General features: G+C 32.7%; 1 protein-coding gene across 1 annotated transcript in view; it reads left to right on the forward strand.

Moving 5' to 3' along the window:
- Positions 1-15,377, forward strand: part of mgat5 (alpha-1,6-mannosylglycoprotein 6-beta-N-acetylglucosaminyltransferase) — a 112,024-nt gene that overhangs the window by 24,001 nt on the left and 72,646 nt on the right. The window contains exons 2-3 of the mRNA XM_056448423.1: positions 343-772; positions 11,071-11,238. Coding sequence (XP_056304398.1) covers positions 532-772; positions 11,071-11,238 — 409 coding nt within the window. The 5' untranslated portion in view covers positions 343-531. The remainder of the gene's footprint in view (positions 1-342; positions 773-11,070; positions 11,239-15,377) is intronic.

Here is a 15,377-nt window from a genome sequence, read left to right on the forward strand (position 1 = left end):
TCTTAGGGTTTTTTTGGGTTGCCATTTGAGGCTTTTGGGTAGTAACCAATGTCATTTCTTGGACCTTTTGGGAGGTTATTGGTTTTAGGATTTGTTGGGTTTGTTGGGTGGTTACTAGGCACATATCTAGGTCCTTAAGGCTGTTTACTAGTTAGGGTCATTTAAGTGTGTATGTGTGATTACTAGAACCTTTTGAGAATTTGTTTACATGCTTTTAGACGTATTGTTTTCATTTGATCAAAGAAGTTGTATGTAAAAAAAAAGTTTGTAAGTATGATGTAAAAGTTTCATGTATTTGGTCAGTGCCTTTATCTAAACTCTGACTTTTCTTCTTCTTTCCAGTGTCTTCACTGTAATGGAGCTTCTTGTGGGCTTGTCTCTAGTTTGATTGACAACTCACACTAAAAGGAATGGACTACAGTGAAGAAAAGAGCGAGTAGAGACCACACCCTCAAAACACAATGAGGCTGAACTCGTCTTGAGTTGCCCAGACACACACTCCACACACTCACACCAACAAACTGACTCACCATGGGCTCCGTGTACATGTGGAAGTTGTCGTCCCAAAAGTTGGGTTTCTTCCTCGTGAGTTTCGGCTTCATTTGGGGGATGATGCTGCTTCATTTCACCATCCAGCAGAGGGCAACGCATGAAAGCAGCGCACAGCTACGAATGCAGATACTGGACCTTAGCAAGCGATACATTAAAGCCCTCGCAGAGGAGAACCAAAGCGTGATGGATGGACCCTACGTAGGCACCATGACAGCATACGGTAAGTCTTCAAATTGCGATCTGTCTGTTGAAAAATTGCAGTGTGAAAGTATGTATGTGTATAGTTTTACTTCCCTGCCATGTACAACTCCTCCAGCATGGCGAACTAAGAAATGTAATATCAAGATTGCAGTGTTTGCAGAATGATTGTAAACATGTCAACTTTAACCACACAGTTGTAGTTGACATCTCATTATTAATATTTGTTTAAAAACATCTTTAGTGTCAGTTGCAAGTTATTTATTGACTTTCCTTTTGCACAATATCTGTAAATTGGTTCAATGTGATCCAATCTTAACTTTATAATTGGTGTAAAAATGATGTACATGTATTGCAGTTTGAGAGATAACATTTGTTTTCCTGGTTGATGTCGAACCAAGGGTTATGTCGAAGAGCTTTGTCTTCAGTTGCGACTCTAATGTAGAAAATGCATTCACGAAAATGTACGATTTCGTTTTTTTTTTTTTTTTTTAACTGTCCTTTCCAATCAATTGTCAATCAACCACAACATTACGTAGTTACACTATTCATATTTCTGATTTTTATTTTATAATATCAAAACAGTGTTTTCGTAACTAATAAAAACAGTTTTGTCGAAAATAAGAATTGCAAAAGCAATATACTCAAAATAGTGAAATTATCCATTCTTAACGCAACTTTCCATTCTGATCGCATTGTTTTATAGTTGACGTTTCTTCATCTACATTTCTTTTAATGTCTGTTTGTGAACGTAAAAATCGTTGTTGCAAATCTCAAAGTCACATTTGTCTAGTGTGAGGACTGCAATTATACGATAGCAATAACTAAAAAGTGATTAGTTTTGGCCTGCTCCAAATCTAACACTGTACATTTAATCCAAATTGTTTAATATACCAGCCATGTCTCCTTTATTTGAAGTTTTTTTTTTTTTTGTTTGAGAGTGATGAAAATATTTGTCATTTGTCGCAAACAATGAAGCCACTTTTGTCTAGTGTGAGAATTGCAATCACAATATCTCCAAAAAGGTTAAAAATGAGTAATTCTTGATGATTTGTGTCAATAATAACAATTTGTGTAAAGATTACATTTCTTGCATAGTCTTAAAGTTAACGTTTTCTGTTTTAAATTTGGGAATGCCGTAGAACAATTGCGATCATCTAATGTATGAAATGCAATTATATAATAAATTTTGATTAAAAATTGTATATTGTTAAAGTAACGATTGTTGATTGACAACAAAATGTTATAGTCACACTATTTGTATTTATCTTTTTTTTTTAAACAAAATTTGTGTTGAGATTGCATAAATTTGTTGTATAGTTATAAAGTTTGCATTTTTTTTATTTTTTATTTGGGAATGTTGAAGATCTTTGCCGTCAGTTGCAATAATCAAACGTAAGAAATGCAATTACATACAAAGTTTTCTGAAAATGGTCTATTCTTAAAGTAACGATTGTCGATTGACTACAAAATGTTATAGTCATATTATTTGTATTTCAATAATTTGTTTAAAGATTACATAAATTTGTTGCATAGTTTTAAAGTTAATATTTTCTTTTTTTTAAATTTGGAATGTCGAAGATCTTTGCTGTCAGTTGCGATCATCTAGAGTAAAAAAATGCAATTACATACGAAATGATCTAAAAACTGTCCATTCTTAAAGTATCGATTGTCGATCGACTACAAAATTTTATAGTCACATTATTTGTATTTCATGTTTTGTTTTTTTTGTTTTTTTTCCGAAACTTTATTATTGTTTTGGTAGCTAATAAATAGTTTTATTGAAAAACAATAATGATCACTATATCTGCAAAATTGTAAAAAGAACGTCTTAACATAACTTTAAATATCGACGCATTGTTTTATAGTTGACTTTGTATACATTTCTTTAATGTTTGAGAATGTAAAAATCACAACAATGAATTCACTGTTGTGAGAACTGCAACAAGATTAACAAGTAACGATTCTTAAAGTTGTTGTAGAATTTGCCACTAAACCATTTTCAAATACTGGATGTGAAAGTTCCAAATATTTTCTACTCCACTTCCAGCCTTCATTTAAAGTTGATATGAGGCATTAAAAAAAAGCCTTGAAGAAAAGCTGCAGGAATCCCAGAAACTGCAGGAGACTGGAACATTGCAGATGCGCCATTTGCATCCATCAGTCCGTTTGAAGTGTTTTTTTTTTTTTTTTTGTTTTTTTTTTTCAAAATCAGCTGCATAAATCGACAAGGTAGCTGCACTACGACTTGTCATATCTCACCTCCCTTTTTTTCCCCACTGCCTCTTTTATTCTATATTTAGCTCCCATGATGGCACGAGGCTGCAGCTGAGAGGTGATGACACACGGAAGTCACGTTTGTGTTCGGCCTCATCCATAACAGGCAATGTTTAAAGACTATGAAGAAAAGCATCAGCTGTGTCTGTTTTAGCCTTTCTCTCGGTACATCCGTCGATAACTTATTCATGCCGCTAATAGAGCCGCTCCATTGGGCAGGAGGCCTCATTACGGCCCACAGATGACTATCGATCTACAAGCAAAGAAGACTCCCACAAAACTGATTTTTTTCAAACAGAACGTCCACCTTTTTTAGCACTAAACAACCTATTTTACCGGTGAATGAGCAATATGTTGTGTTTATTGGGTTTGAGGTGGTCCAGGGCTAGTTGTATGGAAGTAATATGATCGGACTTTGGCCAGGGGATTGGATCAGATCTTGAACTAACTAAATAAAACAATAAATAACTAACTAAATAAATAAGTAAATGCATAAATAAATAAATAAATAACTAAATAAATAAATGACTAAACTAACTAAATAAATAAATAACTAAATAGCTTAATAAAAAAATAAGTAAATAAATAAATAAATCGCTAACTAACTAAATAAATAAATGACTTTAACTAACTAACTAACTAACTAACTAAAATAAATAAATAAACAAATAAATAAAAATAAATAACTAAATAGCTTAATAAAAAAACATAAGTAAATACATAAATCGCTAACTAGCTAAATAAATAACTAAATAAATAACCAAATAACTAAATAAATAACTAAATAAAAATAATAAATGAACAAATAAATAATAAAAAAATTAATAAATATTTATATAAATAATAAATAGCTGAATGAATGAATGAATGAATGAATGAATGAATGAATGAATGAATAAATAAATAAGAAAGAGTATGAATTTGGACTAGATCACCAAATCCAGATTAGATTTTCAGTTTGTGTCTCAAAACAACAAAATAAACTAATTGGTTTTGCATTGCAATGCAGATTTGTTTTTACAAAATTCTGTGCAGAAATAGCTAAAAATTGAGGATTTTGTAATCCAGATAACTCCGTTCCAGATTAAACCAGAGCTTTGAGATGCCAGAAAGAGGACTGTTAAGTTTCTTATGTAGGAGAGTTTATCCTGGTGAAATGTCAGATGTGCAGGATGTAGACACAGTAACTTTATCAGGAACAAATGCCACAGCTGATAATGCTAATCAAGGCCAATGCCAACCAGTGTGAAAAAGTACTTCAGTAGGGGTTCATGGTGGTTTAACTGGAAATAGATTTAGATAATTTATAAATAAAACATGAACACAATGTGTGCATTCAAAAATAAATAAATAAATAATATATATATATATATATATATATATATATATATATATATATATAAAAAGCAAAAATGTTAAAATAGTGTTGTATTGTTTTAGTATCGCTCACCTGTAATTTAATTAAAAGCTCTCAAAAGGAATATTCATTTTGCTACTTTGTAATGTTGCACTGTCTAAATTCATTTTCACGTCTGAAGACTTTCATTTTTAATACAGTTTAGATGTAATAAAAATCTTTACAAAAATACTGAAAAAACATGAACACAATGCATATGAATTACAAATAATCACAGCAATTCAAAATGTCAAAATATGATCATAATACGGGCACAATGACCTCACCCATAAAGTAAATATGCTCCAATAGAATGATCTCATACTTTCCATTAATTTCCTGACATTCACTGTAGAAAATGCAATACTCAATCGATTTGTGTAGGGACAACAGGAATTAATTAAGTTAACATTACAAATTTTAGTGGATTGAACTTGAAACAATTAAGTTGTCCCAAAATAATATCAAGAATATCAAGCTCAGTTTATATTAGTAGTTTGAACAAACAGCGGAAATCTTTTTTTGAGTGTTATTATCAGGTGAATTTGCCAGATGCACTTAATGAAATCTCGCCGAGGGAGCGTTCATGTCCACCAAATAATTTTTAGTGCTGCAGAAACATGAGCGCTAAAAGTTCTTGTGTATTTATTTTTTTCCTCCGACTAACCAACCAATGAAAGTGTACCCGACCAAGCCTGTTCTGGGGTACGTTTTACGTTTTCTGGTAGGTTGCAAGTTCCGTTGTTACAAACCTAGTTCGTTAGCGTTTCCCAAATCCATCGTTCCAACAAACATTTGCAAACTGCGTCGCAAACTTGTACGTTTCCAAGTACACTTCTAGAGCTATGTTCTATTCCGAGTTATCCCCCGTATGCCCTATTCATTTAGAACGTTCCAACATTTAAACTTGAAATGATTAAAAAAAATCATTAAAGTCATCTCTCTTAATTTGCTTTCAAACTATTTTTACAGTTCAGTTTTAGTGATCTTCATATTGATAATTGCACTCTCGTAGTGCACCTTTAAAAACATTTTAGCTATTTTCAACACAGCTCATGACAAAAGCAGTAACCTTTAAACAATATCCTACATAATAATAATAATAATAATAATAATAATAATAATAATAATAATAATAAATATATAATAATAATAATAATAATAATAATAATAATAAATATATAATAATAATAATAATAATAATAATAATAATAATAATAAGTATTATTAATAAGTAGGATTTTTTTTTCTTCATAGTCTACTATAAATTAAAACCATTAGCCTGATGACTTGTATAATTTATATATGAGATTATAATATGTGTTAGCTAAGTGGTTTTATGTTTCAGAATAGAATATGGCATATTCTCTATAATATTTGTAATCGAAACATTGGCTCTATATGTGCCATTTATATTCAAATTAATATGGAAAGCGAGTGCATGTTTTTACCGAAACTAATATTGGACAATTTTTTTAATGCGTGTGCGTGTAAAACAAGATAATTTGCACAAATTATGGGGGTTTTTGTCTACAGAACTTCTCCACCCCGTTTAGAGCGTCATTATGGACGTTTTATGTTATAATTAACGTGGTTCAAACAATAGATCTGCGACAAAGCAACTACGTTTTGGGAAACACTCGTCACTACATTGTTCTTTTCCCAAACGATGCGTCATACTATGATAGTTCAGCCTTGAGTTATGTCGTTGTTTGGGAAAACACCCATGGTTGACTAGTGACTTGTCGACTATTAGAGGAAACACACCCTATACATGCATACAATACAATAAACAATTTGCGAATGTTAAATGCACATTAGAGCTGCACGATTCTGGCTAAAATGAGAATCGCGATTTATTTATTTATTTATTTATTTATTTTTGCCTAAAGTAAAGGTCACGGTTTTCTCACGATTCTGTAGATGAAAAATAAAGGTTAATGAGTGGGCTATTATTGTTGTTATTCTCAAACGTAGTAAAACAGCAATAGGCTTTGTATAGCTGTAGTGTTGGTTAAAATGCTAAATTTTGTATAGACTTGGAATGGCGGATTTGAACAGACTTTAGATTTGTCCTGGTCATTAATGCTGATGATAATTCTGGTGTTGAATTCTTGTATTTGAGACATATGCTCAATCTGTAATTTTCCGCTTAAAATATGTCACTGACGTGATTTTCGTGAATACAGAAGACTGGGTGGGTATTTTTGCATTATGGCGGGTTTTGGATACTTTTTGGGCTGGAATCAGTCAGCTACATCTGGCAACACTGTGTGCGTTTTCGTTTTCACTGTTAAGAGCGGTTCACTTCCCGCACGGCTCCCAAACGATCACTCTGTGCCACAAACTGAATGTTATTTACTTTAGTACCTGTTATTCACAGCATATGCAGATTCTGTTCACTGAAGTACACTTCATTCAGAGGCGCGGGCCTGCCCTCTCTGTGGTAACAGCTGACGGTCAGCTCACGTCACGTGTGATTGGTCGCAAATACATTACATGAAGACAGAAATGACATTTTTGAGGTGAATTGTATCTTATAAATACAGCATGTGGATCTTTCAATACCATTTGGAGGTGTCCACGTTGCTGAACAACGTATGTAAAACAATGTGGAGACTTGTGCGGCCACCATTGCTTCTCTGCTGAACTTGAAAATATGATTGACAGAATTGTAGAAATGCTGGATTAAGATCGTCTAGGGGGTGGAATCGAGATCGCGATCTTTTTACGATTAATCGTGCAGCTCTAATGCACATATTATTATACAATTCTATTCGTTTTTGGCTGGCATCCCACTGCAAAGCTTAGTTCATTGTGATACCACATTCCTCTCTCAACCAGAGATCTGTTCCAGTCTGACCTGTTAAATTCAACCACCATCCCATCCATGATGAAATCTGCTGTGGCTTGAAACAAAGCAGTCTACATGTTTCATTGTGCAACTGTAGCTAGACCTACAACCAAGCATTCCACTTAGTGTTCTGCTTTTCCAGTAAACCAGCTGCCTTTTGTTTGTAATGTGGGTCTATAGATCTCTCTATATGTAATCTAATCTTGGTCAGTGTATTGTGTCCTGTCTCTGAGGCTCCAGGAAATGCATTAATGTTAATGCATCCCGTTTGCAGTTAATAAGTCAGATGGACAGACAGACAGGTGACACCCAGAAATGATTAAACCGGGCCGAAGCGAAAGATCAATTTGCATTAGCGTGAAAGTGAGAAGTGGAGCTGGAGAAAGAGATGGAAATGGTGGGTGTAAGGTCAGATGTGACTCACCGTGGTAATATGAAGAGTAAAAACCCAGATCCAGCCCCGGGGCTCTGTAGTCTTCCAGATCTGGGTTAAAGACGTCTAAAGGTCGTCGTCTTTTACGGTGGAAACCATTTATAGATTTCTTTTGTGTGACCAAAAGCGTAATTTTTTAGAAGTCAAAACATGTTAGTCAAGGGTAAAAATGCTAACCGCTAATGCTAATTCATATTAGCATCATATTAAAACATGCTCGCAACATGCTTTTTTATGCTAGCAACAATTACACTTTGACACCTAACAATAATAAGCCAAGAAAGCTAATTGTGACTCTTCTTGGGTTTTCCAAAACATGTTAGCCAAGAGTGAAAATGCTAACTCCTAAATGCTATTTTATGTTAGCAACATGAAAACAGTGTACATGCTAATTCATTCTAGCAATACGTGTAGATTTTTTTTGTGACAAAAGCATAATGATGGTGCTGAAAAAAGGATCTTGTGTGCTAGATTGTTTGTTTTCCTTTGCGGTTTAATGTTAAAGTACACTGTTGATTCTTCTTGACACCTAAAAATAGTAAGCCAAGAAAGCTTATAATGACTCTTGATTTGACATGTCTGATTTTCTTGCAATTTCTTGTTTTTTTTTAAGTCAAAACATGTTAACCAAGGGTAAAAATGCTAAACTTAATGCTAAATCACATTAGCATCGTATCAAAACACTCGCAACATGCTATTTTATATTAGCAACATTAAAACGGTGTGCATGCTAATTCATTCTAGCAATACGTGTAGATTTTTTTTGTGACAAAAGCATAATGATGGTGCTGAAAAAAGGATCTTGTGTGCTAGATTGTTTGTTTTCCTTTGCGGTTTAATGTTAAAGTACACTGTTGATTCTTCTTGACACCTAAAAATAGTAAGCCAAGAAAGCTTATAATGACTCTTGATTTGACATGTCTGATTTTCTTGCAATTTCTTGTTTTTTTTTAAGTCAAAACATGTCAACACAAAAATGCTAAACTTAATGCTAAATCACATTAGCATCATATCAAAACACTCGCAACATGTTATTTTATGTTAGCAACATTAAAACAGTGTGCATGCTAATTCATTCTAGCAATATGTGTAGATTTTTTTTTGTGGCAAGTATAATAATGGTGCTGACAAAATCTTATATGCTATATTATTTGGTTTTCTTTGCATTTAATGTGAAGGTACACTGTTGATTCTTGTTCTTGACATCTAAAAATAATAAGCCAAGAAAGCTAATTGTGATTCTTTATTTGAAATTTTCTTGCCATTTCTTGGGTTTTGTAAGTGTAAATGTGCTAAAAAAGGGTAAAAATGCTAAATGCTAATTCATGTTAGCATCATATTAAAACATGCTCGCAACGTGCTATTTTATGCTAGCAACATTAAAACTTTGTACATGCTAATTTATTTTAGCAATGCTTAGATTTTTTTTTGTCTGACAGAAGCATTATGAGGGTGCTGACTCAAGTTATGCTATGAAAATAAAATTATAAAATAAAAAATAGAAATGAATAGCAACTAATGTTGTTGTTGTTGTTGTTGTTGTTGTTGTTGTTGTTGTTGTTGTTGTTGTTGTTATTATTATTATTATTATTATTATTATTATTATTATTAGCATTGAAATACAACATAAAACAGCGGTGAATATAACTTTTCAGTAAAAGGGATTAACTCTTTTATGTGTTGTTTATATTTTCTCTCAAAACAAGTTCATGTTCTGATTGCATTTTTTGTTATTTCTACAAATCTTGTTTGTCTTCTAGCTTGTCGATCTGACAGAGGAAAAAAAAAGCCAAAAATCTTTTGTAAAACTGTTAATCTCGCATGCTGGTTGTGCAATATCGGCCCATCCTGAAGGCTTTAACTTCTCTCGGAGAGATTTAGTTCAGGGAAGTGTGATCATAATGTCATGACGTCCTGCTCTCTCGCTGACATAGAAATATGGATTATACCCTCATGTCTCCATCTGTCAGGAAAAATCCAACCGGATTTGGACTATATTTTGAGCCAGAGAGAATGAGTGGAGTTGCACACACTCGCAGCAAAGTTTACTCCCGCATTTTTGCATGAGAAAGATTTAGCAGGATGGGAATTGGAAAAATTAGGCCAGATTTCAAATGTATGTATGTATGTATATGTGTGTATATATGTATGCATGTATGTATATGTTTACATATCTGTAATAAAAAAGCAAAATTATATATATATATTTATTTATTTATTTATATGGATGGATGGATAGATGGATGGATGGATGGATGTGTGTGTGTGTGTATGTGTATATAGATAGATAGATAGATAGATAGATAGATAGATAGATAGATAGATAGATAGATAGATAGATAGATAGATAGATAGATAGATAGATAGATAGATAGATAGATAGATAGATAGATATTATATATATATATATATATATATATATATATATATATATATATATATATATATATATATATATATATATATATATATATATATATATATATATATATATATATATATATATATATATATATATATATATATATATAAAAATAAATAAATAAATAAAATGTTATTTTATTTTTTAGTTTTTTATTATTATTATTAATTTTTTTATTTCTTCTGCTGGATATTCTATTTTTTTAAGACATAACATGAACAAATATTTTGAGGCCTTTTGAAATGTGTTACTGGAAACCTGTTTAACAGCAAGTTTGTTCTTCAACCATAAAATGACGTCTCCCAGAACTCTCTTAGAGGAGAAACGGACCATGATAAAAAAATTGCTCACTCTTCCTACGATTTGATTCTTTTGAGAAATGAATCAATAATTCAATTCTGCAGAATGAGTCTTGTGATTTTGATTCATAATTGTGTTTGTGTTTCATTGCACAGCCTTCTTTTTGTTCTTGTTTTTCTCTTTATTCAGGCGTAATCATTTTTTGCAGTTTATTATCAAGATGAACTGGGGTTATTTAGTTTATGAATGGCTCTTAATCCCTCTTTTGTGCAGGAAAGTCCTATTTTAGATGGACCATATTACATTTTTTTTTAAAATGGTGCTATAATCGAACAAAGTTTGTTTATATGTGTATGTATAGATGCACATATATAATTGCATATTCCATTGTGTTATTCATAAACAGTTTATAGTATATTCAGGTCAGGACTTTGACTAGGCCATTCCAAACCTCAATTTTCTTTTTCATATACAGCAAATGAGTACAACCTAATAGATTTTTAAAATTAATACTTTGTCTGTACAAAAGCCAAAAAATCTTTATATGAGCATGCACTCATTCGTGCTGTACACTATAAAATTTTCACTAGATAATTATTCAAACTAATCAAGTCTGTACATCATATTCTGTCATGCAGATCTGAAGAAGACTCTGGCTGTACTTCTGGACAATATAATGCAGAGATTGTCCAAGCTGGAGTCTAAAGTGGACAATATCATGTACAACGGCACCAGCGCCAACCTGACCAACGGCACTGGGACTCCCGGACCAAACCCCGTCAACCCGGAGAAAGTCAACGTGGCAGGTACAGATGCTGTTTCTCCTCATAATTTACTCTCTGCGCTCGAATGTTCTCTGCTAATCTCACTAGCGAGCACTTCAGCACGTCTGTTTCTCCTTGACCGCCCGCTGTTTAAACACAACAGTCTTTACACATCATGACACACACTCTTCTGTGCATCGCACACACACACAGACATGGTTTTCTTTCACAGTTCCTGCACTCTTTATTGGGTCCCATTGATTTTTCCTTCAGCTTCGAGATGATTAATGACTGTTTGTCGCCATTGATGGATACAGTATGGGTGGTTGCTTTTGTAGTTTTGCCGGTTTTGTGTTTATAATACCACATCTTTAAAAATTTACCATATTATTACTACATTTTCTTGACCAAAACCATTGTTGTAACAGTACTCCAATGCTAATGCTGATGCTTTGAGGTATTACCACAGTAATACTGCAGTTCCCTGCTAAAAAATCTAGCTTAAACCAGCCTAGGCTGTTTGGCTGGTTTTAGCTGGTCGACCAGCCTGGTTTTAGAGGGGTTTTGGCCATTTCCAGGCAGGTTTCCAGCTATTTCCAGCCTGGTCTTAGCTGGTCAGGCTGGAAAATGACCAGCTAAATCCAGCTTGACCAGCCTGGTTTAAGCTGGACATAGCTGGTTTAGCTGGTCATTTTCCAGCCTGACCAGCTAAGACCAGGCTGGAAAGGTTGGAAACCAGCCTGGAAGTGGCCAAAACCCCTCTAAAACCAGGCTGGTCGACCAGCTAAAACCAGCCAATCAGCCAATCAGCCTAAACTGCTGGTTTAAGCAGTTTTTTTCAGTAGAGTTTTTAGATATTTATAATGGTAATACCATGTTTTAAATTGTTTGCTAGAGTAATGTCATTTTAAAAATGCATTTCGAAATAATATATGCCAATAATAATAGGTGTAAGTTTAGTAAAGTAGAATCACTGTGTTTCTGGACCATTGGTAAAAGTACTATTAAAACACGAAGAAATACTATGGCTTTTGGAGCTATGCAATGCTAACACATCGAAGACAATGCTATTGCTAATATTTTGAGGAGTTTATCACAGTAACACTATGATTTGTGAATACATACAATGTCAATACTATGTTTGAGATGCTATCTCAAATATATTACTTTTGTAGTGTTGCCATTGAATTTGAAAATGTTTAATGCTACTTGTACTACTACTGAAATGCCTTGTTTCTGTACATATCAGATACATTTGCAATATGTCTTTGAATGTTTAAAACATTAATACCACGTTTTCTTATCCAAAACCATTGGTAAAAGTACTCATACTATTTTAACACAAAGAAGTACTGCTAATACAATGCTAATGCTAATTCTTTGAGGTATCACAGTAACACTATTATTTGTTGGGATATTTACAATGGTGGTAATACCACATTTTGAGACATTTGCCAAAGTAACACCATGATTTGTGAATATATACAATGCTAATACGATGTTTTGAGACATTTAACATGGTAATACCATGTTTACTGTTGTAGTTTTGCCATTGAATTTGAGAGCTATGGTTTGGGTGGTAGCTTTGTAGTGGCTTCTATTATTTGTTGGGATATTTACAATAGTGGTAATACCACATTTTGAGACATTTGTCAAAGTAACACCATGATTTGTGAATATATACAATGCCAATACGATGTTTTGAGACCTTTAGCATGGTAAAACCATGCTTCCTTTTGTAGATTTGTCATTGAATTTGAGAGCTACTGTGTATTTTGGGTGGTAGCTTTGTAGTGGCTTCTGTAAAATGGCAATGCAGTGTTTCTAGACACAACAGTAATACCATGTTGTTTACTGTTTGTAGTGTTGCCAACAAGCGCTACAATATTGGCTATTAGCTTTTTAGAAGTAGCTCAGTTGTTGTCCATTTTATGTATGAAAAGTGGAACTCTAAGCTATTTTTCATTTCTTTTGGGATCATGTTCAGCTCTAGAATAGATGGTGTTTTGATAGGGTGAATTTAGTTCCGCTAGTTGCTTTTTACTACAATTTTTGTTTGTATGCTAATTTAGCATTGCTTCAGATTGTGGAAGTTACAACTGAGTTAATATAGCTTGAATTGGTCGAAGCTTGACTTGGCAGCGTTGTCGTTTGATTGTGAGCTGCACGTGTGTGTGTCGTCTCTAGGCTCAAAGCCATCTGTCTCGTTGACCAGATGACTGAAGTCAATGTCATACTATGGTTATTTGGATGTTTGCCATGGTTAAACTAGTGTTCATGAGGTGCCATGGAAAATAACAAAGTAGAGTAATATTATTTGTTCTAGCAGGGTAATACTATGTTTTTAAAACATATTTCCTGCATTAAAATATATCTATACTGTAGTAACTCAAGTGTAAAACAAGTAACATGCTACACAGCACAATGCTAACATTTTTTTAATGAATATTTAGCGTTTACATGTACAAAACCATAGACTTAAATACATTTACCACAGTGAAACCATGTTTTTGTACATGTACAGTTATAACACAATGCTTTTAGAGGATAGATTACCAGAAAAATTACAAGGTTTTTTGAATATGCTATACAGCTATGTTTTTAGTCAATTGCCACACTAACATCATGTTTTTTTTGTATGTATGTGTAGTTATTTTATCATGAATTTTGACTATATCCCAGGGTAATGTTATGTTTTTATGTCCAAAACCGTTATATTACAATAGTACATCTACTTTTTTTGTTATCAACAATGCAAATTTTATGTTCTTGCACATCTACCACCATAACACTGTGGTTTAGGGTTTGTCCAATGGTAATTTTATGTTTTGATGGATGTAATACTGTAATACCATGATAATGTCATGGCATTAGGTATTTACCACAGAAATACAATGTTTTCTGATACGTGTACAGTCGTAATAACATAGTTTAGATATGTTAATACTGTTAATACCATGTTATTCTATGATAACACTGTGTCTTATACATGTGTGATTTTATAACATCATGGTTTTGCCTTTTTAAAAAAAAAATGTTACTGTTTTTTTTAGAATAATACCACGGTATTTGTATATAATTGTTAATATAAGTGTTTCTGAACATTTGGTTCAGTATTTTAAGTTTTGTTTTTAAATCTACGTGTATAATTTAATAGATTAACCACAATAATTCATGCCTTTAGCGTATGTACAGTACAGTTGTAATGTTTTTTTTGTAATACCGTGTTTTTTGTACATGTACAGTTATAACACAATGTTTTTGGAGGATAGATTACCACACTGAAATACAGAAGTTTTTTTGAATATGCTATATAGCTATGTTTTTAGGCAATTGCCACACTAACATCATGTTTTTTATGTGTATGTGTAGTTATTTTATCATGAATTTTGACTATATCCCAGGGTAATGTTATGTTTTTATGTCCAAAACCAATATATTACAATAGTACATCTACTTTTTTTGTTATCGACAATGCTAATTTTATGTTTACCACATTTACCACCATAACACTATGTGGTTTAGGGTGTGTCCAATGGTAATTTTATGTTTTGATAGAATACCATGATAATGTCATGGCATTGGGTTTTTACCACAGTAATGCCATGTTTTCTGGTACGTGTACAGTCTTAATAACATAGTTTGGATCTGTTAATACTGTTAATCCCATGTTTTCTTATACGTGCGATTTATAATATCACAGTTTTGCCTTTTTTCAGAATAATACCATGGTTTATGTATATAAGTGTTTCAGAACATTTGGTATAGTATTTTCATTTTTTTATTTTTTATTTACAGGTATAATTTAATAGATTAACCACAATAATCCTTGTTCTTTAGCATATGTACAGTTGTAATATTGTTATTTTTTTTTTTTCACAGTAATACCATGTTTTTGTGCATGTACAATTAAAATACCATTGTTTTGGACATCAGCCATGATTATAATACTGTTTTGGTGAAATCTACATTAGAAATATATGTGGTAGTAGTCATTTAATACAATGCTTCTCAAAATACTATGGTGTTACCATGCCTTCACTGTAACATGGAGACTCCTCAGTGCTTTTCTATAAGGCTTGTATGTGTGTGATTTCTGTCGCTTGACTTGATGTGTGTGCGGATGTGATCACCGTCTCTGACTCACTGTGCTTAATATAGGCCAAACCCCCATTGAGTCA

The sequence above is a fragment of the Danio aesculapii genome, chromosome 22 (assembly GCF_903798145.1).
Source record: "Danio aesculapii chromosome 22, fDanAes4.1, whole genome shotgun sequence".
Lineage (NCBI taxonomy): Eukaryota > Metazoa > Chordata > Actinopteri > Cypriniformes > Danionidae > Danio > Danio aesculapii.